This window comes from Podarcis raffonei, chromosome 6 (assembly GCF_027172205.1).
Source record: "Podarcis raffonei isolate rPodRaf1 chromosome 6, rPodRaf1.pri, whole genome shotgun sequence".
In the NCBI taxonomy this organism is placed as follows: domain Eukaryota; kingdom Metazoa; phylum Chordata; class Lepidosauria; order Squamata; family Lacertidae; genus Podarcis; species Podarcis raffonei.
This window is the reverse complement of record NC_070607.1, coordinates 54,201,890-54,226,205: the sequence shown is the minus strand read 5'-3', so window position 1 is coordinate 54,226,205 and position 24,316 is coordinate 54,201,890. Positions and strand designations below refer to the sequence as shown.

The window sequence follows — 24,316 nt, the reverse complement described above, 5'->3', positions numbered from 1 at the left end:
AACAATGACAGTCTATTTCTTTTCCAAACCTTTATTAGGCATTACACATAAAGGCCATCATAAAACACCCATATATAAAATTTTAACATATATACAAATAAACAGCCATGTAAAAATATGTAAGAACGAGGATTTTCATTGGCGTTTCTTCCCACTAAATAGTGCTATTCACCACTCTAAGAGATACTTTTGATAAAAACTCAGCTACCCTTGCAGTTACTTTTGAGTTAATGTAAGACAGATAGAATCATATATTTTCATTGCACCGTAATGTTAGACTATCCAGAAAAGGGGATGGCGTGTGTTTGTGTAGCTGGGTATACAATGGACAGTAGAAGAGAATATGTTCTACTGTGTCCAGCACGTTCAAAAAACATCTGCAATGTCTATCGTTTCTGGGGATGTTTAAATATCTGCCCTTGACAAAAGCTATGGGGTAACATAAAGGCCCTGCATTGGACTGGAATTATTCATTTTGCAATCTAAGTGACCTTGTTATCTGTTGGATTTAAACCATAAAACTTGAGGGTGCAAATTTTACTTACAGAAGAAGAGGAGGAGGAGGAGGAGGAGGAGTTTGGATTTGATATCCTGCTTTATCACTACCCGAAGGAGTCTCAAAGCGGCTAACATTCTCCTTTCCCTTCCTCCCCCACAACAAACACTCTGTGAGGTGAGTGGGGCTGAGAGATTTCAGAGAAGTGTGACTAGCCCAAGGTCACCCAGCAGCTGCATGTAGAGGAGCGGAGACGCGAACCCGGTTCACCAGATTACGAGTCTACCACTCTTAACCACTAGACCACACTGGCTCTTGATGTGCAGCCGATAGCTGACTCAATGTTTCATTTTTCCATGTCCCTTAATCTGATTCGAATATGACGATAAATATATTGCTCACTTGAATTATAGAAGAGTTCCAAGTAACAATGACAGTCGGTGGGGGACCTGGGGGTCATTATGTTTGACCATAATGCCCATGTCTTTACGTTATTTCATACACATGAGCTGTGCACATGTTAAGAAGCTGTGGCAAATGCCAACTACATGTGAGCACCTGTGTGCAGCGATCTGCATGCAGTGTTCATTTTGTCGCCAAGATCAGTGCTTCTCAAGCTGTCTGATGTGGTGGACTGGCAATGCCCCCCAAATGTGCAAGGGACAAGTACCATATTTGGTCTCTGAAGTGTCCCACCCGACTTGGGCTGTGGTAGAGTCGCCACGGACCAGCAGCCAATGGCTCACAGACCGGCACCAGTCCATGGACGACCACTTTGAGTAGCACTGACTTAGACAGAGCAGTGTCCTTTGTAGGAAATGCAAAATATTAAAAGCAGCCCACAGTCACAGGTTTTTCCCTATCAATGTCACAAGTGTTTTTCTTCCTTCTCCTTGTCGCCATTTAACCCCCTCCAAGCCCAGTTGCGTCAGCTGTCGGCTGCACATAACACATGCTTGTCAAGAATTTCCAAGAAGATCAGGTGACACCTTGTGTTCCAATTCGCTTGCCTCCCTTACAGCCCAACTCACATACTGAGGCTGGACTTCCAAGCAAGGCTGCATTAGAGCAAGCAAACCAAGCGGATCAACATCTCGGATGAATCTGGGATAGTTGTGAACCACCATATCCTTTGCATATACTGGTGATTATCAAAGGAACAGCTGAGTAAGTAACTATTTTGTGCATTCACCAAGGTCTTCTTTTAGCTCTAGAGAGGGAAGGTTCTGATTTTGCTCTGAAATTATAGACTGTTGTGGTTGATCTTTAAACTTGGGTATACAGCCTTCATTTGGATCAGAAAGGGTCAGACTTAGACAGTGAGGATGGAATATGAATCAGGGGGGTTGAATAAGTGAAATCTACTAAGTTCAGTTCTACAAAAGTTCACTGCATTGCTGTTCATGTTAGAGAGAATTTAGGGCGTTCTGAATATTCTTCTCTAGTTCCCACTGCGTAAGTGTTTCTACAACATCCCCATATTGCTCCTGAGTGGGGGAAAGGGCTGCCAAATATTTGCTGACCTGCAGGTGTATTTCAATCTTAAGTGCACAGAATTTAGAATATTAGACCTTGTCTTCTATAAATATAACATGCACAAAAAGGGTATTATTCCCACTGAAAATTATAGAGGGGTCTCTAACTAGCAGGCCTTTGAGATCTAAGCCCAAGGCCATGAGATCTGCTTACACAGCTGAGTAGATTGTATGATAGCAGTCTTTGGCTGAAACACTAAACTCTTAGGGTTGAGGGGTATGTTCCTCAAATCTTAACCTTAATGTTGCTGTGGTGGTGAAGAGGGAGTATTTGTTATGATGTGACCAGTTCATTCCATTAAAAAACTCTCTTGGTGATGGAACATTTTGACCAATCTGCTACTCTCTGGTTTAAAAAATCACTGCCTTTGAGATCAAATTTGTTTTGTGGTGTAACAGGAGAGGTAGCTAGCCTAATAAATCTGTATTGACTGTCAATAAACCCATGATGTAACCTCCAGTTCACAGCAGAATATTTCAGACCTAGCTGATGCTGGAGGAGGAGGAGGAGGAGGAGGGAAGAGGAAAAGCACACACCCCCACACTGGACAAGTAACTTAATCTCTGCTACTTGTTCTCCACGGACTGCTACTTGAAGGAAAGTCACTTTTCACATACTAATTACACTGGGAATTAAAATAAAGCTGCAGTTGTAAGCATGTTTGCTTGAAAGTTGGCTTCTTCAAAATCAATATGATTGACTACAGAGGAAAATGTGTTAACACCAGAGTGTTGAAGTGAAATATATTTTTCTCTTTCAGAAATCTGTCACTGGGGACAAACTTCTTGCCCTTTCTATGCCCCCATTAAAAAGTGATTTTCCCACCCTGGTGCTGCCACCAAATTCAGATCACAATTTGGTCTGATTGCAAGCGTTATTAAAGTAAGGTTACCAGACGTCCCCGTTTCCCGAGGACAGTCCCCAGATTTACAAATCAGTCCCCTGACAAAATCCTATCATTCCTACTGAAGTTGAAAAGTGTCCCCGGATTCATTGGAAAAAAATCTGGTAACTTTATATTAAAGTCAATTAAGACTAAGGCACAGAAAAGCCTTGCAACTGGAGATCAGCTTCACAGTACCTTTTGAGTTCATTCCAGGCCATATGCTCAGCCCCCTAAAGGCTAGAGCAAGGGAGATTCCTATTCGTAGTTCTGTACCATATGCATATTTGCAAAATACCCTCCCTTTGCCTAAATTAGCAAAGGGTGATCACAGAACTTAGTGCCAAACTGGCCTAGATCCATATTGAAATGAAAAAAGCTGAAAGCCAGAGGCATTTTTATTAAGGTAGCTAGAAGTGTCTGCCAACTATGGTGCAGGAAGTGGGGGGAAGCTTTTATAGCCACACACCCCAAAATATTGGCACTTATTCAGATATATCTTATGGCAGGGGGGAGACCGAGGGACAGCTACAGAAAATTTACTAAAGGTACACAAACCACCTGCCAAAGCAACAGCAGTTCCTCCATTATCCCAAATGCCCAAGCAATCACAGGCAAAGAGATGCAGCATTTTAGCAGCATATCAATCCTGGCTAATGCCTCTCCCATCCTTGCTGTCTGCAATCCTCCAGCTTTGCAGAGCAACCATATAAATCCTTCAGTGAAGCAAACTGTATCTTTGCTTCTTGTACATGAGGGATGCTGGGACCAGACATAAACTTTATGAACATCATATTCTTTCAGGAAAGGAAATACAAGATTAAAAGGGCTCAGAGTCTGTGCACACAAGGATTTATGGCCTTGGTGCTGGAACTTGACTCCTCACAGAGAATGAAGCTTTTCATTTTCAGCACTCTGTCACCCAAGACAGTTATTCTTTCAGATGAAGGAAAAGGAGCCAAAGTAGATTTAGAAATACACTGAGGACTAATGCTACACATCCCATCTTTGTGCATGAAATGTCTGTATGGAAATAAGCAAAGAGCTAGCTGAAGTCAACCAAATCTTTTCCCAATATCTGCAGGGGGTTTTCAATCAGATACTAGGGCAATCTTTCAACAAAGCAACAGAGAGACGTGTCTGTCTGTCTGTCTGTCTGAAATGTCTCAGGCTGCAATGAGAGACTGAATTACACAATGGGGGAAGCAGATTTAAATCAGTTGGCTATTTTTAGGACTACCAAAGGGGCTCCATTTACTCTGTACTCTCAACTCTGCTGCAAACGTTTGCTTTCAAGTCTTAATATACATATATGGCTGCAAAGTTGGATGTGTAACTATTTGTGCCACCTAGCAGCAATGGAGACTACTGCTTTAACACCCTGCTGTTCACCAAAAAATAACCCTGCATTTGCCACGGTACTCATTGGCAACTTACTTTGCCCATTACAGTCCTCCTTGCTTCGTTCTGAAATGGCTTCCCTTGCTTGCAGTTTTTTGGTTTCGAATAAGTGCCTTGTTGCAATGTGTGGCTAGCGCCTTGCTTAGTTCGTCAGCTAGGAGCAAATTTGCCTAATGGGCTGTAATGGTACAAGTGGGAAGGGCCATCATCAATGTGTTAAGAACATTACAAAGCCCTGCTGAATCAGACCCAAGCCCATCTAGCCTAGCATCCTGCTCATCCAGTGGGAAAGCCTGCAAACAGGACCTGAGTCCTCTCCCCATTCATGACTCCTATAACTGGTATTCAGAGGCAATAGAGGATGCAGCTCTTATGGGCTGGGAAAAGATGGTGCCATTCATTAAGGGCTGATCTGGACTTCCTTTTGTGCTGCATTTCTCTTTCCTTTGTTCTCTTAATGGTCCATCACCCAAGCAATCTCCTCAACATAGCCTGGCTTATGTTTTAACACTTGCTGGATCCAGGCGTTAGAAGGATCTTGCATACAGCCTAGTTCCTCCCACCCAAAATCATAACAGTACGATAGGCTAAGCTGGCTGATTATCTTACTGCCTCTTGGTGAAGCCGCCCATGGTGTCCCATCCAGCCGCTGATGTAACAATTAATTTTGAAACTCAGTAAGAACAGAGGAAGAGCCCCACTGGATCAGATCAAAGGTCTCTCTAGTCTAGCATCCTCTTTCCCACAGTGGCCAGCCAGGTGCCCACAAGTAGTCCACAAAAGTCCTGCTGTGGAGCCCCAGTGACTGGCATTCAGAGGCCTGCTACTTCTGACAGCAGAGAATGATATATAGGCATCCTAACTAGCCATGGATTGCTTTATCCTCAATGGATTTGTGTAATCTTCATTTAAAGCCATTGTCTAAATTGCTGGCCATCACCACATTCTTTGGTGATAAATTCCATATTTTAAGTGCATGGAAAAGTAGAAATGGATCTGAGGAGTCCCAGAGGCACTATTTTGTTGTATAAAGTGATTTTGTAAGTCTTGTGGAAGCCCAACTCTCAATGCTTTTAAGATAAGCATATTGACATATTGACATCTTTAGGGACTATGTGTGGATTATAAAAGTAGATATTTTAGCCACTTAAATTATTTCAAACTTTAACCATTTTGTGTGTGATTAATAGCTTTGGGCGATTGTTTGCATTTTGATTGAATATGCCAAATTTCTATTCTATCTGTGTCTGCAACCTCTGGGAGGATAGAAACCATGTCTACTTAATGGCCAAGTCTAAAAAGGATCAGGCGGTGATATTTTAAATCAGCATATCTACCGTAATTGAAAAAAACTCTTCTTTATTTCAGTGGGACTTTCTTTCAGTTTGTCAGGCTCAAATTCATTTATTTAGAAAATGTCTATACCGCATAACATTTTGCACAAGTGATTTGCAGACATTTTAAAGTACAAATACAAATAAAGATTAGGATGCAATAAATATATTATAATACATTTTAAAATGGCAGTATTGTGCCCCAATCCTCATCCTGTTTTCTTAGATGCCCCAGTGTATTTTACTAGATTGCACTGTGTGGATCTGCCCCTGTGCCTTGATATTTAAGGCCGATTGTACAGAACCAGTTGCGTACATTGTTGCCCTCTACTGGCTAAAGTTAGTATATATATTTTTCCATTACTGTTTGGGTGACACATTTGCTACTTGCTTGACTTTAAAACAGAACACTTTATAACATCTGATGGATCTAAATATATAGACATGTGTAGGGTAGTTAATGTTTTCAAGAAGCAGGTAAATATTAAATCTGCAAAAAAATAAATCAAAATTGTTCCCAAAGTGGGAGGATGTTTTATGACATGAGCAAAGTATTCCTATACACCATTTTTTGGTGCTGGTGGAACAATGCCAAGAGAACCTCTACCTGAGTCAGTGGACAGTGGAGGTGCCACTAGCCCTGAATCCAGCAAGCTCCTTGCCCTCACCGCTCCAAGTCCCACCCTAAGGCCAGGTGTAGCCAGATCATATTGGTTGTCAGTACAGGATTCTGATAAATCCCAAACAATGAAGAAACAACACATGAGACAAAGTCAAAGCATCTGTTGAGAGGCATCCAACATGAACCAGATCTCGAATGGAAAAGATACATGGGTGGGTTGCCAACTAGTCAACCCAGCAGGGCTCTTTCACCTTTGACAGTGGCTCAACGGACAGCAAGGATAGTGGGTTCAGTGCCTCTTGTGGCACCAGCTCCACCTTCACCTGTTGCATAACTGTCTGTCCTGGAGCTTGCATAGAATAAGTTGGTGAGCAATCTCATGGAAGAACAGCCAAGAACATCCTCTAGTCACTGCTGCTGGTCATGGGGTGGGCCTTCCTTGTGGTCAGGGGTGAATGCTGTATCTTGGGAGGGTGCCTTGAGGAGAGCAAGGGAAGACAGACAGTCCACCTCTCTCTGTGTGTGCCCTCCTCGGTTTTTCTATTAAAAAAACTCAGATCAGGACATACCACACCAGTCAATAAAAAGGCAACAGCAAACATTTTCCTTTCCCCCTTGCCTCACGAAGTCACATCAGGGCATATATAAATATATTGTCCTTGCAGGAGGAGGTTAAAAATAAAGAAAAGTACTGTCCTGTGACTTTACAAGGAAAAAGGAAACCTTTCCCTGTGTCATAGTGTTAGGAGATGTGGAACATCCTGATCTGAGGTTTCTTTTGGGAAGATGTGGGTGTGGGGAGGTGAAGTGATTGCATGAGGGAAAGGCAAAAACCACTTTTGTTGACGCCAAGATGTTAATGGGTGAGGAATGTCCTATGTGGGTTCCCCAATGTGTCACTTTATTGGCAGGGGACGTCCTGATCCTGGGGTCCCAGAGACAAAGTAGAAAAGCTCATTAGCAGCTCCCCGGTAAGCAAGTGGAGATTGTTCTCCCAACCAGGAGTCTCCATAAGGAGAGAGAAGGTGCTTATTAATAACTTTATGTTAGCTGGCAGTAGGAATGCCCTGATCTAGCTGCTTTCAGGGGAGCCACATTAACCTGATAGCTCTCCTAGGTCATGTTTCCTTACCTTTCTGCTCTGCCAACCTTATCCATGCAATCTAAATTGGGTCCACCTTGGATACATACCTCAGGCCTTGGAACGCAGCCCGTAACTATGTCTCTAAAAGTGTGTTGTGTGGAATATGCATTCATTTCCTGGCTATATAGCCTTCCCTTAGCCCAGAAATCAGCACATATAATGCTTGTGAAGTGTCTGACCTCTATGGGAATTGCATTGGACGATGGAGAATAGGGAGCGAGGAAGCAATTTGTTCCTGTTTTCTGACCTGCTTAATTTATGCTTTAGGTTACAGAAAAGTTCTCAGAGGATTACTCAGCAGCCAGAAGGCACAGGCGCTTTAGAACTGAGCTCACTTGCTGGCGTGAAGAGCCTCAAGCCATCTTCTATTCCCAGCTAGAGAGAACGAAAGTCGGGTTGTTTCTCGATTCGTGGCTTAGCATCTAAGAGAGACGGGCAGAGACACACAGAGAGGTGCTCCAGTGCCTCTGCTGCACCATGGTGGTGCAGAATAATCTGGACCTTGGGGATTCTAGAAAATGGATTGTGCTGGAGCCATTTATCCACCAGGTTGGAGGCCACATGAGCATGATGAAGTATGATGACTACACCGTCTGCAAACCCCTCGTCTCCCAGGAGCAATGGTTCTACGAGACTCTCCCTGCAGCAATAAAACGATTCACACCTCAGTACAAAGGTAGGCTCAAGACCCCAGCATCTACTGGAAAGTAGGTCCCTTTGAATGTTGAGTAAACATAATTGAAATCAGGCCGCAAGATTCAATGTTAATGCAAGAAAGAGAGTTTGCATTCAGTGATTGGTGTTTATTGCATGGTTCCCAGAGGGGTGCCATCTGTTGTTCCTCATCATAAGTTACCAAAGCTGAAAGAAAAGAGTGTGGTGGGGGGAACAGCAACAGTGGTGATGGACTTTGCCAATAATGCATTTTGGTGAAGGAGGCTTGCCATCCCCTTCTTCCCCATGCAGATCAGACCACTAATAATTTTTAATTTCCGTCTGATCAGGGTTACAGGATTGTCAGTGCTCAGTACTCCACTGTCAGTGCTGTGCCTGCGTCAATCTCACAGTCACAGCCTGTAGCCGAAGACATTGTGCAAGCAGAACTAGAAACTGCTCGGTCTACAATTACACGATTGCTTTCTGCAGTACAAAAACACCTGTGCCATGGAGAAATTATTTGCTGCTGAAAAGTAGCCAAAATATGTAGGCCAGTTGTTGTTTGCTGCTTGTGAAGGAAAATGAAATTTGATACACAAGTGAAAACATGGGGCTAGATCTAACATTCGTCATGCTAAGGTTGTGTACGCATTACTGTTTACTGTGATTCCAATGGGCTCCCGCTGCTGGTGTTTGAATCCATGTATGTGTGACATTAGCCACCATCCAACTATATCCTGTAGTTTATTGAGAAGTACTGCTGATTGGTGCACTTTCTCTCAAACCAGCTTCCATCTGATTTGAAAACAAAAACCATGATTAGACTGTGAAGGTGAAAACAAGAAGCAGTGACTTCACCATTATAAAATGTTGCCAACTTTTTGTACAGCAGGGATGGGAACTGGTAGCCCTCTGACCAATGGTCAAGGATAATGGGAGTTGTAGTCCAGCAGCATTTGGAGAGACACAGTTTTCCCATTGCTGTTTTATCAGGTCAGGCTACAACCCATATTACTTTCATGCTAGCTGTGCCTTTGTGTGAACAAACATTTGCAAGCCCCCAAAAAGGTTGTTGTCAGGACTGCAATCTCAGATGGTCAGGAAACTTCACAGGTACATCTGGGAACGAGACATGAAAAAACAAGAGGGAAAGAGGATGGAAGACAAGGGGGGTGGATCAAGCTCCTTTCAAAGATACAGAAACAGGAAGAGAAGGGGAAACCCATTTACAACTGAGAGGCGAGGCCTCTGGTGTCCTCCTCATTTAGCATTTGCCTGTTGACACTGCAAATATCTCACTTGTTGCAATGTCTGTTTGTAAGTAATACTGCCTGGGATTCAAGGTGTTTATTTCCATTTGAGGAGGCCATCTGTGCACATTTCACCTCCCATAATGAGACTGCATCTGAGAATGAGAAAAACAGGCCTATAGCTGAGCATTAATATACACACTTTTTGTTGATAAAATGTCTTCAAAAATGCAACAGCAACAGCTACTGTTACAAGCCACCCCAACCCTTCAGTATACATGTACTTTTAGTTTTAATTCTGACAATGAGTGCTACTTGTTGACAATGGTGGGTTGGTTTGTTCTTAAGGTTGCAATTTTAATTGTCCATCCCTTTCTTCTGAATACAGTGATACCTCGGTTTAAGAACAGTCCGGTTTAAGAACGATTTGGTTTACAAACTCCGCAAAACCGGAAATAGTGTCTTGGTTTGAGAACTTTACCTCAGTCTAAGAACGGAATCCGAACGGTGGAAGGGCACCGGCGGCGGGAGGCCTCATTAGGGAAAGTGCACCTCGGTTTAAGAACGGACTTCCAGAATGGATTAAGTTCGTAAACCGAGGTACCATTGTAGTGTTCTTATGCCATTACACTGTTACATTGCCATTTCTTTGTGATCTGGCACAGACCTTTCATCAAGCACACTGAGACCATTCCAGAAGCACTTCCATCCTCTTGCTCAGCAATAATTTGACCTTTTTCTTTAATGAGACCCCAAGGGTTTCCCTACAGAGCTAGGCTGCCACCTTGAATCGGTTTAGAGAGAAACAGGTGCTTGTTTGACAGTCCCTCTTCTTGGCAGGAACCTCCCAAATCAGTGAAGTCTTCTTGCATAAGGTTAATATATTCATGTTGCTGTACTCAAATAAGCTGGTGCACTTCTGTGACTAAGAAGAGCATGACCTGGGAAGGCCAAATGATGCCTCTTCTATTAACTCACTAGGTGGTCTTAGGCAGGTCAACCACTGTCAGCTTCAGCTACTCCTCCTTCCAGCCTGCAACATGGGGTTGTTGTCAGGATTACTGATAATAATGGATTGCATCCAACTAAGATCTGCTCTGAGTTGGACTAGCTTTGGATACAACCCTATGTATGTGATGTAAAGCTTTAAAATACTCCATTAAGTGTTATATACAGTGGTACCTCGGGTTACAGACGCTTCAGGTTACAGACTCCGCTAACCCAGAAATAGTACCTCGGGTTAAGAACTTTGCTTCAGGATGAGTACAGAAACCATGCTCTGGCGGTGCGGCAGCAGCAGAGGCCCCATTAGCTAAAGTGGTGCTTCAGGTTAAGAACAGTTTCAGGTTAAGAACGGACCTCCAGAACAAATCAAGTTCTTAATCCGAGGTACCACTGTACATGCTATTTATCATTAACTAAACGTGAATGTGGGATCTCCCCTCCTCTCCATTAGCAACTTGCTGGAAGGCTGTGCTTGTTTAGATGTGAAATCCAAGGTCTTAGAAAGCAAAGTCATGGGTGCAGGGCAGGCAGATGGAATCATCATCAGTCTAAACAACATTAACACTCAGCACTGATCTTTGCCCGTTTCCTGCTCTCCTAAGTCACATTGTAAGGTGAGCCAAGATACAGGACACCAGGCATCTTGTCTGAATCTAGCTGGCACTGGGGATCATGTGTCTAGAGCTGACGTCATCTCCTCTCTCCCAGAGAGGTAGCACATGCTCCAGAAGGCAAATTCCACTATCTCTCAGCTCACCAAACAGCAATGCTTGCTCTAAAGTGCCAGGTGGGGGAAGTTCTGACTTCTTTTTTAAGCCTGGGAGAAGGAAAAGTTATTCATCTGATGCTCAAAAGACTATTAAAAAGGTACCAGGCAAACCTCTCAGGGGAGGCGATTCCATAGCTAGGGGTTCATGCCTGAAAAGACCCCTCTCCCTCACTTCACTGGGTGGGGGCTCTCAGAACTGGGCCTCTGAAGAGGACCTCAAATATATACAGGCATGGGCATAGCCAATACTTAACTGAGGTTCTGCCCCCTCTAAGATGAAGCCTGCCCCCTCCCAACATAAATCCTGGCTACGCCCATGTATACAGGAAAAAGTGTATATGAGCATATCACACCCGTGCTTCCCTGTCCTCACTGGCTCCCAAACTGTTTCTGAGACCAATTAAAAATGGCAGTGTTGACCTTTGAAAGTAATACACAGTTTGGGACCAGGGTACCTGAAGAATTGTCCATCACCACTTGAAGCTACCCAAACCTTAAAATTCTCTTTGAAGGGCCTTCTCCAGGTGCCCCTGCTGAGTGAGGTACAGTGGGTTTTTACTGGGGAAAGTGCTTTTTCAATGGTGGTACCCCAGCTGTGAAATGCCAGCCTTGGTATCTTTTCTGATTTTTAGCTGTGACCTGGTTTTCAGTGTTCATCCTTACATAGGCTTCATGGCTGATTTTATGTTCTTTGTTTTCTGTGGATGAACATGTTTAGTGTGTTTGTTTTGCTTTAAAGGATTTTATAGGGTTGTTGTTGTAAATTGCTTTGGGACTTTTCCTGTGTGAAGCAATTCATAAACTGGATGAGTTGAACCGCACTGAATTTTTGGTGCCAAGCAAAGACCTTTTCCCTGAGATTTTTAATCAGCTAGTTTCTGAGTCCCTATTACCGGCCCCACGTGTTTTATTCAAACGTATGAAATTTTAGCTTGTTTTTAATTCTATTACAAGCTGCCCCGAGAACCAGGCTATTGGGAGGCCTATAAGTACTTAGGAAAGCATAGAGACACTTATACATAGTTAAGAGATTAAAAAGAAACAAATTAGGAATCTAGAAGCATGCTTCTTAAAATCTAAAAACAAAATTTTGTTACTCTAATCTACACAGACCCACGATAAAATGTGTTTCGAATGAAACATCTGTGAAAGAAGAGAGAGCCTTAAAGATCTAAAAGAGCTTGTAATCAATACATTTTCAAAATAGGATCAGGGAAGTGAACTATCAATATGTATTATGGGATAAGAGGCTCTTAAACTGATATTCTTCTATCAAACGCTTTGCTGCCTGCCTTAACCAAAAAGTTATTATTTCGCTCACTCCCATTATTTTTTGTAAAGCACGTTAAAAGCAGTTCAGCTCACACACTTCCTCCACTGTTGTTAATTAACTTCCCCCTAGTGACTGTAAGTAAAGCAACAGAAGACAACACTGCCCCAGCCCAAACTCCTTATGCCTCCACTTCTCTCTCTCTCTCTCTCTCTCTCTGAGGCAAGATAAAAAGCATTTCCCTCATGTCCTGGGCTGGCAGATTTCCATGGAAGCATAACATATAGAGGTTTTAGAGAGAGCACCTGCATTTTAAGGCTTCTCTTTTAGCCTCTTGCCAATATTTTGTCTTGGATATGCGAGGTGTTCCCTATTCATGACCCAGTAAAGGCAACTAATGCTCCCTCAATGGCCATTTGAGAAAGAGCTTCAGGATGTATCTCTTTACTTTAAAAACAATTTTACATCTCCACAATTCCAGTGACAAAGCCATGAACCTTGTCTGAGCATCAAGACCCCTCTGCAGATTTTTGTCTTGTCTCATGTCTCTTTCTTTAGTTTGTAGCAGGGGATTCTTGTGCTGCTGTCTGCATGCTGACATTCCCCATCTCTAGAGTTGGGGGAGGCAAGGAAGGTAGAGGAATTTTCACAGTGCAAGTCTGCTCCCAGGATGGGTTGCACCCAGCCTGCTGCTTGAAATGGCAGGCAGGATTGTTTACTCATGAGTAGGTCTGCCATCAGATGCTTCAGATATAAATATTTCGGTCAATGCCCAGTAGAGAAGATAAAAAGGAAACAAAACACATAAAACACAATAAAATTTGTTAAGTATAATATTAAATGTGTAGTTTAAAACAATGTTGATATTTATAAAAAAAACAATGAGAAATATACAATAATTATTTTTAAATGGTATAAAAAAGGTAAGGTACTAATAATTCTAAAATTAATACAAGATACTGTGCAGCAAATTTTTAAATTTTAATTGTATATTTTACTCCCGGGGAGAGGCACTTTTGGGATTTCCTGCCTCAGCTGCCAAAAACACTTGGCCAGCCTTCATTATTATTTACCTTAACATGGAGGGAGGGGGTGGAGAGGGGTGGAGAGAGGGTTCAGCCTCAGACAGCGAAATATCTTGGGCTGGCTCTGCTCTTTTCCATTAGGCAAAATGGTAGCCTAAATGTCAAAAGGAATACCTGTGCATTCTCTGGCTTGGATTCACCAGTGTGGCTGGACCTTGGTTCTATTTTTATACACCCTGAAGGCTTCACAGAGGCCTAGGGACCATTGCGTAAGAATGCCATTTTGCAAAACTTTGCTTGACTATTGCTACAATCTAGGCTGAAACCATATGTACTTAGGAGTTCAGTGGGACTTACTTCAGAGTAAACATGCGTAGAATTGCAGTGCCTGTTTACAGAGATGACAGCTCCTTTTATGCATTTCCAACAGGAAAAAATGACCTTGAGACAAGTTTGCTTCTCTCTCTCTCTCTCTCTCTTTTTCCCAAAGCTGCCTGCTGAGAACTACTGTGAAATTACAGATTTGTTTTTCAGGCCAGGTTCTGCCCAGATTCATATTGCACATGGCAGTAAATAAATGTGCCTATTAATTTAAAAATATACACACAAGAATGGAGCTAGGGAGCTACATAGCAAAACAGCTTCTGAGAATTGCTGAGATGCTTCTAGCATGCTGATACCTTCTATAAATACTCTCTGCCTGACTAATTTGCTATACACATACCCCAACTGAATCACCAGGGGTACCAAAATGAAGGCTAAACCAAGCCTTCAGGATGTAGAAATCTGGTAACAGCTTTTGCCAGATTCTAAACTGTAGCAAAGCCCATTGCAGAAGCTCATGCACTGAAACCAAGTTGCATGTGCTGGTGGGTTTTTTGATCATATGTTGCACATACCAGTGAAATGAGGTGCCATGAAACTCTTGGCTAGTTTTGTTGCAACAGATTAACACGCGCGCCCCCTCTGGAATATGTGACAATTAATCTGCTAGCCCATTCTTCCACTGAGCTTTGCCATAAAAATACTCGTTGGCCATTCCAATTAGTATACACCAATTGCACCAGGTCAAGAGAAATAGGTTGTATTTGCAAAAAGTGTGGGTCCCAACCAATTGGTCCCAAACCTCCCAAATGTAATTGTTGAGACATGGAAATAAAGTATAGGGAAGTGGCTCCCTCATTGCTGCTTTAACCTATGAAAGGTCAACTCACTTTGGATATCTCAGGGTTTTGCCTCTAGCTTATTGATCATTGGGGGGAAAGTTTAACAAGTATAGTTAGGGTACAGAAGCTCTCCTTCAGAGATTTTCAAGAAGAATTGAGCTGGCATTCATTACATAATAGGATGCTTTGCCTCAGATTAGACTGCATGGTCCTTCAGATCCCTTCCAAAATTTCTGATTCTGTTCCAGTGCATGAGTTTTAGGTTCTGTTTAAGACTTCTTGGTCTTGGACAAAATGTTATGTTATGCAGCCATTCAGTGTCTATTCCCTCCTCCTTGTTTGGCAAACACACACACACAAAACACTAATTGATTCATGAACAAAAATAGATCTGGTGTGTCCCGTCCCCCCTCTTAGGGTATATAGCCAGAGTCAGGACCAAGAATTTATGCATGTTGAGAGCATGTTAGTTCAGCATTCCCAACACCCCATAACCAAGAGGTGGAAATCATACTGATCTCAGATTGTCCAACACTGGCCAGTTCTGCTGAAAATAAGAGACCTTTCAGTACTTCTGTCTCTGCTTTTGGTTTAACTCTGCAACACAGAAGCTATCTGCTATGGGAGCAGCCATTCAAGCACAGCCATATATCTGTGCTGGTCTTATATTTTGAGCAGCTGTGAAAAAGAGGAGGGCCCCAAGAGTCTTAATGCTGATCATCAAGAGACAACAGCTGCTTAGGATATCTGAGTCAGGCTAGGGAAACATCTTGAATGTGAAATACATGCAGAACTAGGTTAGTAGAGTAGGAAGATGCTGTGCTTTATGAGCATTTTCCCCCCTGTAAGACAGTGGACTGATAACAGCTCCTGGAGTTAATGGTGCAGGAGATTACCTACAAAAATACATTTAGGGTGCAATCCAAACCCTCAGTCTGCCCTGCTGGAGGGGGATATTGGATGGGATAGAGGTCTCCATCCACCCCACCCACAATAGCTCTGCCAGCATGTGCAAGGTGGAAGGTCTGCCGGTGGGCTTCCAGCTTCTGACAGCTTAGGGAAAGCCCCGAAATGGGGCATTGAGGGGCTGGTGAGCTACTGAGCAGGCTCAGGATCTGCTGCATCCTTAGCCAGACTCACTGTTCCCATTTGATGGCGTCAGGCATCACCCAGGCTATGTTCCTCCATCATATCTCACAACTGCTTGGCCGTGGTTTGGATTCCTCTGCCACTCATCAAATATTGACAAAATCGGGGATGTTGGCTATCTCCAGGTTTTGGAATAGAGAAGAAAACCAGGTCCTCATGCTTCATCAAATCTCCTGCACTCGATATCTGTGGAAGGGGCTAATATGTGGAGCAACGTCTGTAAAATGGCTGCCAACACACAGCCGCAGGGCAGAAGGGCATCAGTTGGCAACCCTGCTCTGTCCCGAGTTCCCACCAGAAGATTTGGAGGCCTCTGTGCACTGCTGTGAGCAGCTCACATGGCCCAGAGGAGTCCTGGCTAATCCTCAAAGGGCAGTCGCTATGCAAAAGACTCTTCATCTGGCCCCGCAGTGCGGAAGTCGGAGCTGGGGATGAAAAGCGCAGTGTGGCTGTGCCTGAAGGAAGAGGGACAACTGCCGCTGGCCTTTCTTCCAAAGGTCAAAGCTGCCTCCTCTGCAAGCCATGCCTGAAAGCAATCTGTCATTTGAGATGTTCTGGGCTGCAAGTGTGATCACTCAGGCTTTATTGGGAGTGGAGTAAATATATAAAAGGTTACCCAGCTGGCACTTCAGCCATGTGAGTCCCATTAAAGTCAGCAGGAAGGAACTTCGCTGAAATACAGGGTGCAAGTTTGGCACAGTAGATTAGGGACTCTCTCTTTGGGGCTGCCTTGTCACAACCTGTGGCTTAATCCTATACCTTAGACCTGATTTTCACAGTATCGGAAGGCTCTCCAGGTGGTTGCCTCGCAGCCCCAATTTGGATGTAGGATATTGAAGGTTTATCCATTCATACAGGCCACAATTCTTCTGGTATAGCACCACTTGCAAACCTGAAGTTCTACCCTCCAAGGGGGGGGGAGAGGAGGAGAAAATGCATTTGGGCTGGAATTTATCTGATCTCTACAACCAGCCCTTGTTAGATGAGCCTCTTCTCTTTCTTCCCTCTTTCTCTTGCTTTATCACCTTTGTTTTTCCTTGAGGAAAGGGCATGCCATTTTGGCTTATGTTGTTTCTGAATGGAAACAAAAAGAAAATGTGGATGCAGGGGGTTTTTTGGGGGACGACCACCACTCTGCAGTTAGTGCAAGGCAGCTTTTTAATTGTGCAAGCATGCATTTCAAAAACCACATCGATACAGCATCTGTTTGTTTCTTTTTACAACAACAAAAACCTCAGCTGAAGCATCACAGGTGCAACAGACAACTAATTTGGAACTACTGCCCTCCCAAACTATTATTACTGTTGTCAATTATTATTATTGCATTTATATGCCATCTTTTATCCAAGGAGCTCCAGGTGGCATACATGGTTCTACCCCCTCCTCATTTAAGCCTCGCAACAACCCTCTGAGGAAGCCTAGGTTTAAAGGCAGCGACTGGTCAGGGAACTTCATGGCCAAGTGAGGATTTGAACTCTGGTCTCCAGCACTCTAACCACTACACCACAATGGCTCTCACGGGTTTAAGGATCAGGGATAAGAGCAGACACTCTGCCCATGGACTATTCTGAGCTTTTAGCCTTTGGGACATGGCAAGTTAAAACCCAAATAAACAAATGAACAATAATGAGGGCTATTTTGGTACGATACCGTCACACTTGTTCCTGCTTGGAATATCCTGCTCTAAAATATGCCGACAACAAGATCCACTCTCTTAAGTATGCCAGACCTTGCTTTCGTTTTCCATGGTGTTTTATTTTAGGGCAATACCTATTGCCACACATGTGAAATCTGAGCAATGTGGGTAGGGCCTGTGCTATTCTAGAACATGCAAAGCAGCAGATCTCATATATAAAGGAAAGGCTAAAGGGTAGATAATAAGACCACTTACCACTGCTTTAGTCCCAGTTACAGATGAGAGGGCAGCAGAGGTCGGGGGGACGGGACACAATAAAGCTTTAAGAACGCTTGTTAGTTTCCTGGTTTCAGGAACTGGTTTTTTATCTGATTGTCTTATTTAAAGGTTTGGGTTCTGCACAAGAACAGTTACTAACAGTGAAGTAAAGTTGTGTATGGCAGGAGAGCCATGCCTTAAAATCAAACTGTTGCTGAATTCCTGTAAAGCGGGAGCTGGGATCAATTTGAAGTGCAGGAAGAGAACACTGAACTCATACTTTATTCTCTTAAAACACCTCCCCTAGCCATTTCCCCCAGTGGAAATACTGGATGTAACTTCCACTGAGAGGCAGAGATAGGAAAAGCAGCTTCAGGTTAGGGGAGGGTTCAGCACTCACTTCTCACACACACACACACATGCTGCACTTTAGGTCATTTGCCCCACGCTCCAGTTTATAGGATAGATTTCATATGAAGTACAGTGTTGGAATGGAGATGAAAGGAAAAGGCATTTCAGAGAGGTCAAGTACTGTTTTCTGATGCATGCCAGGGAACATGCTTGACTCCTGAAAGTCAAAGATCTAAATAGAACTAGCTAAGAACTGTCTGTAGCTTCCTATGCAACTACAAATGCTTTCGTAAGTTCTCTTCACACAATATAGCCACACTCCCCACAAAGAGCAGGTTCATAGTCTGAGGGTGCTTCTGGATCCATCTTTGTTGCTAGAGGCCCAGGTGACCTCCAAAGCTAAGTGTGCTTCACGCAATACTGCTGGGACAGCTCAGCTGGTAGAGCATGAGATTCTTAATCTCAGTGTCCTGAGTTTGAGCCCCACTTTGGGCAAAAGATTCCTGCATTTTTTGACCCTTGTGGTCCCTTCCAACTCTACAATTCTGTGATTGTATGATAGCATCCCAAGAAACCACAGTAATTTCATTTTTGCCCTAACCAAACGTAGGTAATGGCTTCACAAATTATCTATAGCATACTAACCAAATTCACAAACAAAGGGTGGGATCCAACATTGCATTGTGATGAATGTTACATCTGCACAAGCATTTCAGCTTGCCAGATGGAACAAACCCCCTCACCCCACCTCACATTCTTAGGGGTTCCCCTGACTTCTCCAGAGCTAATTTGGGGGGGTCCATTGGGGGAGGCGAATCCCTGTTGTGCAAATGGGGTTTATTAGGTGAATTCCACCCTAAGTAATTTGGAGGAAACCAATATTTGCAGAGGTTCTCAGGGGATTGGAACGGTGACTGACTGTCTCGTTAAAAGTGCTTAATTGTGAACTTTCTTTGCTCCTCCCAGCACCAATATACTGAACTTATATCTCTCACATTTTCATTTTTGTCTTTCCTTTAAAGGTATTGTTTCTGTACACCTCAAGAAGGACAGCATGGGCAATTTGAGCCTCATAGCCTGCCCGCAAACGGATAACCGCAGTTCCCTGGACAATGCCTCCAAGGAGTCTTCAATGACAATTTGGCAGAAGCTCAACCAGGCAAACACCAGCAGTGGTGACCACACGTTTGTCAAATGGAATCATGGCCCACTCACAAACACCGCCAAGGACAGGTAAGGAGCCCACCTCCAGCAAAACATGCACCTGTGCAATGCCCCTGCTTCACAAAGCAGCAGTGAACACACCTGGGTTGAACTCAGGTTGTCCTCATCCTTGAGGGTAGCTCAAGAAATGGGAATTCCACATGGAAATAGGAACTGCACATAACATTAGTCTATCCCAAGGGATGCAAAAGCACTGAGAGCAATTGGAAACGCATTCAGCTTTCACACCGAGGGAAGTAACTCTTTTCAGTGGCAAAGTCCTTGTTTAAAGCATCACATGTTGAACAGAAGTTAGTGCACTTGGCTTCAGTAAGGGGCCATATCTCCTTCCCTCATAAACTAAACCAGGAATGAAGAACCATGTTGTCTGAGGCCTGCATTCCTGTCTGGGCAACCTTCCATGGCAGTAGTGGTTGGGGCCAGAGGGAAAATTGGACACGGCAATGGTATATATGGTAACATATATGTTACCTTTGTTGGGTAGTTTCTGCACACACCTTTTTATTCTCTATGCAGACATGCAAGAGGCATCATCAGAGTTCAAGGACACATTCCAGCCAGGCTTAGAAATATGCACTAAGTTTTACTGGTGTCACTGGCACTTACGCATGTTGAACTTACACAATTTCAACTTTGCATGATTGCAAACCAGCTGGTCGAAATCACACAAATCAAATGCATGGAACACAAAAAGCTTCAGAGCTCTTTCTGTGCAGGGTTTTCCCAGTGCGTAAAAAATCCACTTGAGAGCCTCTCGGGCAAGGTGGAGAGCTTAAAAGCCTTGCTGGGAGGGTGGGAGGTGAGACCAGCATGCCATCTCCATAAATTAAGATTGCCCATGTGGCAGTTCCAAAGGGTTGCTTGGACTATACATGTTTTTGCGTATACATGCCATCTCCAGAACGTAACCCCTGTGAGTTACCTGCAAACATGTTTAGGGTCAGATGATAGGCTATTACTTCTAGATAGTAGGCTAATCATATCCCCCCTCCTTTTTCTTTTGCATTGTGCATAGCTGCCAGGGGAAAGCGGTATTACAGACAGACCTCCAGTACCACAGAGACGTGTCTTCAATTATGGAGGATGCCAACGGGAACCAGCCAGAAAAGAACAGCTATAATCCCTGGGGACTGTACTGCCATAAACAGCATCTAAACCGCATGTCTTCGAAGTATAATGAGAACAAACTTCATCGTATCTTTTTCCTAGCTGTTTTTCTACATTTTATTTTATTTTTATAATCCCAAGGTTGCAATGCAGAACTCCCAGTATCCCTTTCACTTTTAATAATAGATGAGCATTTCAACATACATATATATATCGTGGATAACTTGTTCTAATTTTAGGCTCTAGTAGTACTGGATAAAATAGAAATACATAACGAACAATCCCGTACAGTTTAGTCATAATAAGTAATGGCACTTGTTTCAGTGGGACTAGGGCTGGAACACTTACTTGGGAGTAAGTGCATGGAACTCAATGGGACATACTTACAAGCAGGCAAGTATCACAGTGTTAGTCACAACTAATATATGCTGGATTTTGCCCACATTCCCAAGCTCTGTATGAACCTTGTCTCAAAAATACTGAAACAATAAATCGAAAAAATGCAAATAAATGTTTATTTATATTATTTCTAGTCCACCTTATAACAGAAGTTCTCTGTCACAATGTGCCATGTTCACAATATGGGAGGGAGGAGAATTGCATCTCATAGATTTTTAGCTTCACTGTTTTATTTCACGTATAGGAAGCTGAGTTTCAAAATATGAAAAGCTGAGTTTTGCACTCCTCTAATATCACTTTGACAATTTTTAAAAGCTATGCATTCAAATGTAAAAGTTTCAAAGGGAAGTTTTAAGCAGTCTGTATTTGGTCTGATTTTCCTTTCAGCTCTACTTTATGTCACTCAGTGGAAAAGAGGGCGGGGGAGAGTCTACATGCACAAAAATCTGTCTGAAGTCATGTAAGACCCAGCTCCTGATACACATCTCAAAGCCCAATCATGTAATAAGAACTTCCTAGCAACCTTTATGCATTGGTTGGTGTCCTTTATACCTGGAAAGCCTCCACCAGCCTTTAGCAGTGACTGAAAATGATGGACAGCTCAGAGGCAGTAGAACATCCCCAGGATAAATGAGTTGAGATGGAAACAAAAAGCTGGTCAGGGGAGCTAGCGCAGGTGGACTGCAAAGTTTTGCTACAGTTGTAAACCTAAGTAAAAAAAAAATTGATTTCCTTAACTCATGTGTCCAGAATTTTTGTTGCTTGAAAATGTGGTATCCAAATATAAATGCCCTTGCATTCTGGACTTGAAGATGGGAACCAGACAGCATGGTGATGATGCATCAGAAGAGAAGAAAGCACGCCAAATAAAGAAGTGTGAACAGAGCACATCAGCATCCCTTGGAGCCCGTATTTGTGGGATGCAGGTAAGAACAGCTCATTCTAGTGTTTCAAAAAAAGAAAAGAAGCACACAGGTGTGTCATCAGAGAGTACATTCTTCAATGGTACAAAGAAATAGGGCTTGGAATGAAACTATAATATATACCAACTGAGAATGTAGCATTAGAAAAAATAACATTATTGATTTTACAGCTCAGCTTTAGCCTGACTATTTCCTTTGTAAAAAAAATATTGAGATAATAAACCTGAAATATTTGTTGATTTGTGAAGGTTGTCTAGCATAGAAAGGTGAAAGATACCTCCTAAATATTATAGCTTTTTAAAAAAAACCACTTCCTACTTTTTTATGCAAAAACAGTACAGTCCTCATGTTGTTGAAAATCAGTAACAAAACCCCTCAGAGTAGCTGTTGTTGCTAAAACAATTAAGATTCCTGTAACACCCTAAAAATAAGAACAACCTATTGAAAATAACTTCTCAAACAGCTAATGTGTTGTCATTTGTTCTTTTTTCCCAAGGTCTACCAGGCAGACACTGTTCAATATCTCTGCAAAGATAAGTACTATGGGCGGAAACTCTCACCAGACGGCTTCAGGCAAGCCCTCTTGCAGTTCCTTCACAATGGGAATCGCCTCCGAACGGATCTTGTGGAACCTATTGTGTCTCAGTTGAAGGCTCTGCTGTCGATCATCAAAAAGCAGAACTCTTACCGGTTCTACTCCAGCTCGCTTCTCATAAACTATGAGGGACTGGAGAAAGCAACACCTTCAGACAATCACCCTCAGGGACACTGTCAGCATACTAGCTGCTCTGTTCCACATGGAAACAGCCACCCCAAAGTGGATGTCCGTATGATAGACTTTGCTCATACAACCAACAAAGGCTCTAGGTTTAATCACACCATCTATGAGGGACCAGATCATGGCTACATTTTCGGTCTAGAAAACCTAATAAAAACTTTTCAGAGTATCTCTGTGGGAGAATGACAACGACTGAACTACCGAGAGACCTTGTGGTTGTAAAAGGCACACCCCGTACTTCAGAGCAATGGCTCTCCCAGCAACTATGTCACAGCCAGAGTTTTCAGAGGGTGAACTGATGGCATATTAGGAAAAACTCTGAAGATACTAAATGCTACTGTGGATTACACAGAATCCATCATACCTGAGATCCATAAGAAGGTTATTGCCCTTCCTTGTTTTAACGTTGTCCATTCATATCATTTCTCAGCTAGAAGGAAATGTTACTTGAAAATCATTTTAGGACTTGTTCATAAAGCACCATTTAGACTTGCAAGGCCAACAGAGGCCAAACACATGCCATGCTCCTGAAAAGGGTGGTGTAGATAGTTTAGCAAGTCCTTAAAAACCTCCAGCTTTACATTTTAATTCGCTGTTTGATGGGCCAAGGACTTTCAATAAAGCAATCAGATGACAACCATGCTCCACATGCTCAGCCGCCACCAAACTCTGGCACTTTAAAAATGGACTGTAGATCAATTCCTTGATTCTTTATATTCCATACCAGAGTGTGGGGGGGGAAGTATTCTCCAAGGAATCTATGTGTCAGCCGAAAGGAGTGAGTGAGTAAAGCAATAAAAAGCAGGCGCAGAAGCAGGCAGGGGCGAGATAGCCCCTCCTGGAATAAGGCAGTGCTTTCAAAGGTTCTCCGATGGAAGAGCTAGAAGGGCTGTTACGGAGAGGGTGCAAAATCTGTGGAATAACAGTCATAAATGAATTCATGTCATGGCTTTTTATATTGGAGAGACGTCACCTGAGGAATTAGACAGGCCTTGAAGACGTTTGCACAGATATCAGGGTTAGGGCCCAGAGGCGGAGCTAGCTGCTCCGGCACCCAGAGCGGCACACATGCTGTGCACGTGGGGGCGAGTGTCTCAGGGGGAGAGATGCCCATGAGGGCAGAGTGAGCTGCCCATAGCAGGCTGCTTTCAGTGGGAGAAGGGAGTTGCACTGCTTTGCCAGGAGCCTTCCTCCCTTCTCTCTTCCTTTTGCCAGCTCAGGGGAGGCTCCCCCTCCCCCCCCCCCAGGAAGCAGCCTGGGAGCAGGGGGCAAGGGCGCACCGCCCAAACGCGACTCCCAAACCTCCCCCAAGTTGTCAAAATGAAGGGAGAAGGCCGCTAGCAAGGCGGCGCACCTCCGCCCCTTCCCCGGACGGCTCGGGGTAGGCTTGGGAGTCACGGGTGGCTGCCACGTCGAATGTCACCCCCCTCAGTGATGGCACCCGGGGCGGTCCACCCCCGGCCCCCTTCCTCTGCCCCTGTTAGGGCCCAAGTGTCATCTAGATGTTTTGTGCTGCATTTCTGTGCATGTGTGTGCGCGCCGACAAAACTTGACAAAATGTTTACAGACTTTGTTAATCTTTGTGAATATGGAACCACCAATTAATCGATTCCTTCCTGTGTCCTATGTCACATGGGAAAACTGTTAGAATATGTTTAAATAGAAAGAAGCCCAAAATGGGAATGTCAAACTGTAAATAAATTGCATAGGCCGTGTAACAAACTGGTTAAGTCTGTGTTTCCTTTCTGCTGTTTCTTAAAGATCTGTTGGCATTTGCATAATTGCTGTAAAAATCATCGTTTCCCCTCGTTTAAATTTCAGGCCTCCAGGGAAATCCTTTTGCTGCCTTTGTGTTGCCTGTGGCTTGCGAATAGCCGCAGATTGTGACAGGAAGATTAAATCATTAGGCCCAGTACATGCTCCGCTTAGACTG

General features: G+C 43.5%; 1 protein-coding gene across 4 annotated transcripts; it reads left to right on the top strand.

Moving 5' to 3' along the window:
• The first annotated feature begins 1,523 nt into the window (after positions 1-1,523).
• On the top strand, positions 1,524-24,108 carry IP6K3 (inositol hexakisphosphate kinase 3). Of its 4 annotated transcripts, none has more exons than XM_053393012.1 (6): positions 1,524-1,640; positions 7,684-8,092; positions 18,975-19,185; positions 20,192-20,370; positions 21,433-21,608; positions 22,102-24,108. In XM_053393012.1, the coding sequence occupies exons 2-6, from the start codon at positions 7,894-7,896 to the stop codon at positions 22,567-22,569; spliced, it is 1,233 nt and encodes a 410-aa protein (XP_053248987.1). In that variant the 5' UTR covers positions 1,524-1,640; positions 7,684-7,893; the 3' UTR covers positions 22,570-24,108. The 4 variants fall into 4 exon arrangements, with proteins under 4 accessions (XP_053248987.1, XP_053248986.1, XP_053248988.1 ...); XM_053393011.1 differs by having other exon boundaries at positions 1,529-1,663; XM_053393013.1 differs by lacking the exon at positions 1,524-1,640 and adding an exon at positions 6,546-7,135.
• The last annotated feature ends 208 nt before the right edge of the window (positions 24,109-24,316 follow it).

Excerpts from the sequence above, each read along its gene's own strand:
- IP6K3 (XM_053393012.1), top strand. The coding sequence starts at position 7,894 with ATGGTGGTGCAGAATAATCTGGACCTTGGGGATTCTAGAAAATGGATT. Across the intron at positions 19,186-20,191 it reads ACAAACACCGCCAAGGACAG|CTGCCAGGGGAAAGCGGTAT; the intron begins GTAAGGAGCCCA and ends CATTGTGCATAG. Across the intron at positions 21,609-22,101 it reads CCCGTATTTGTGGGATGCAG|GTCTACCAGGCAGACACTGT; the intron begins GTAAGAACAGCT and ends TTTTTTCCCAAG.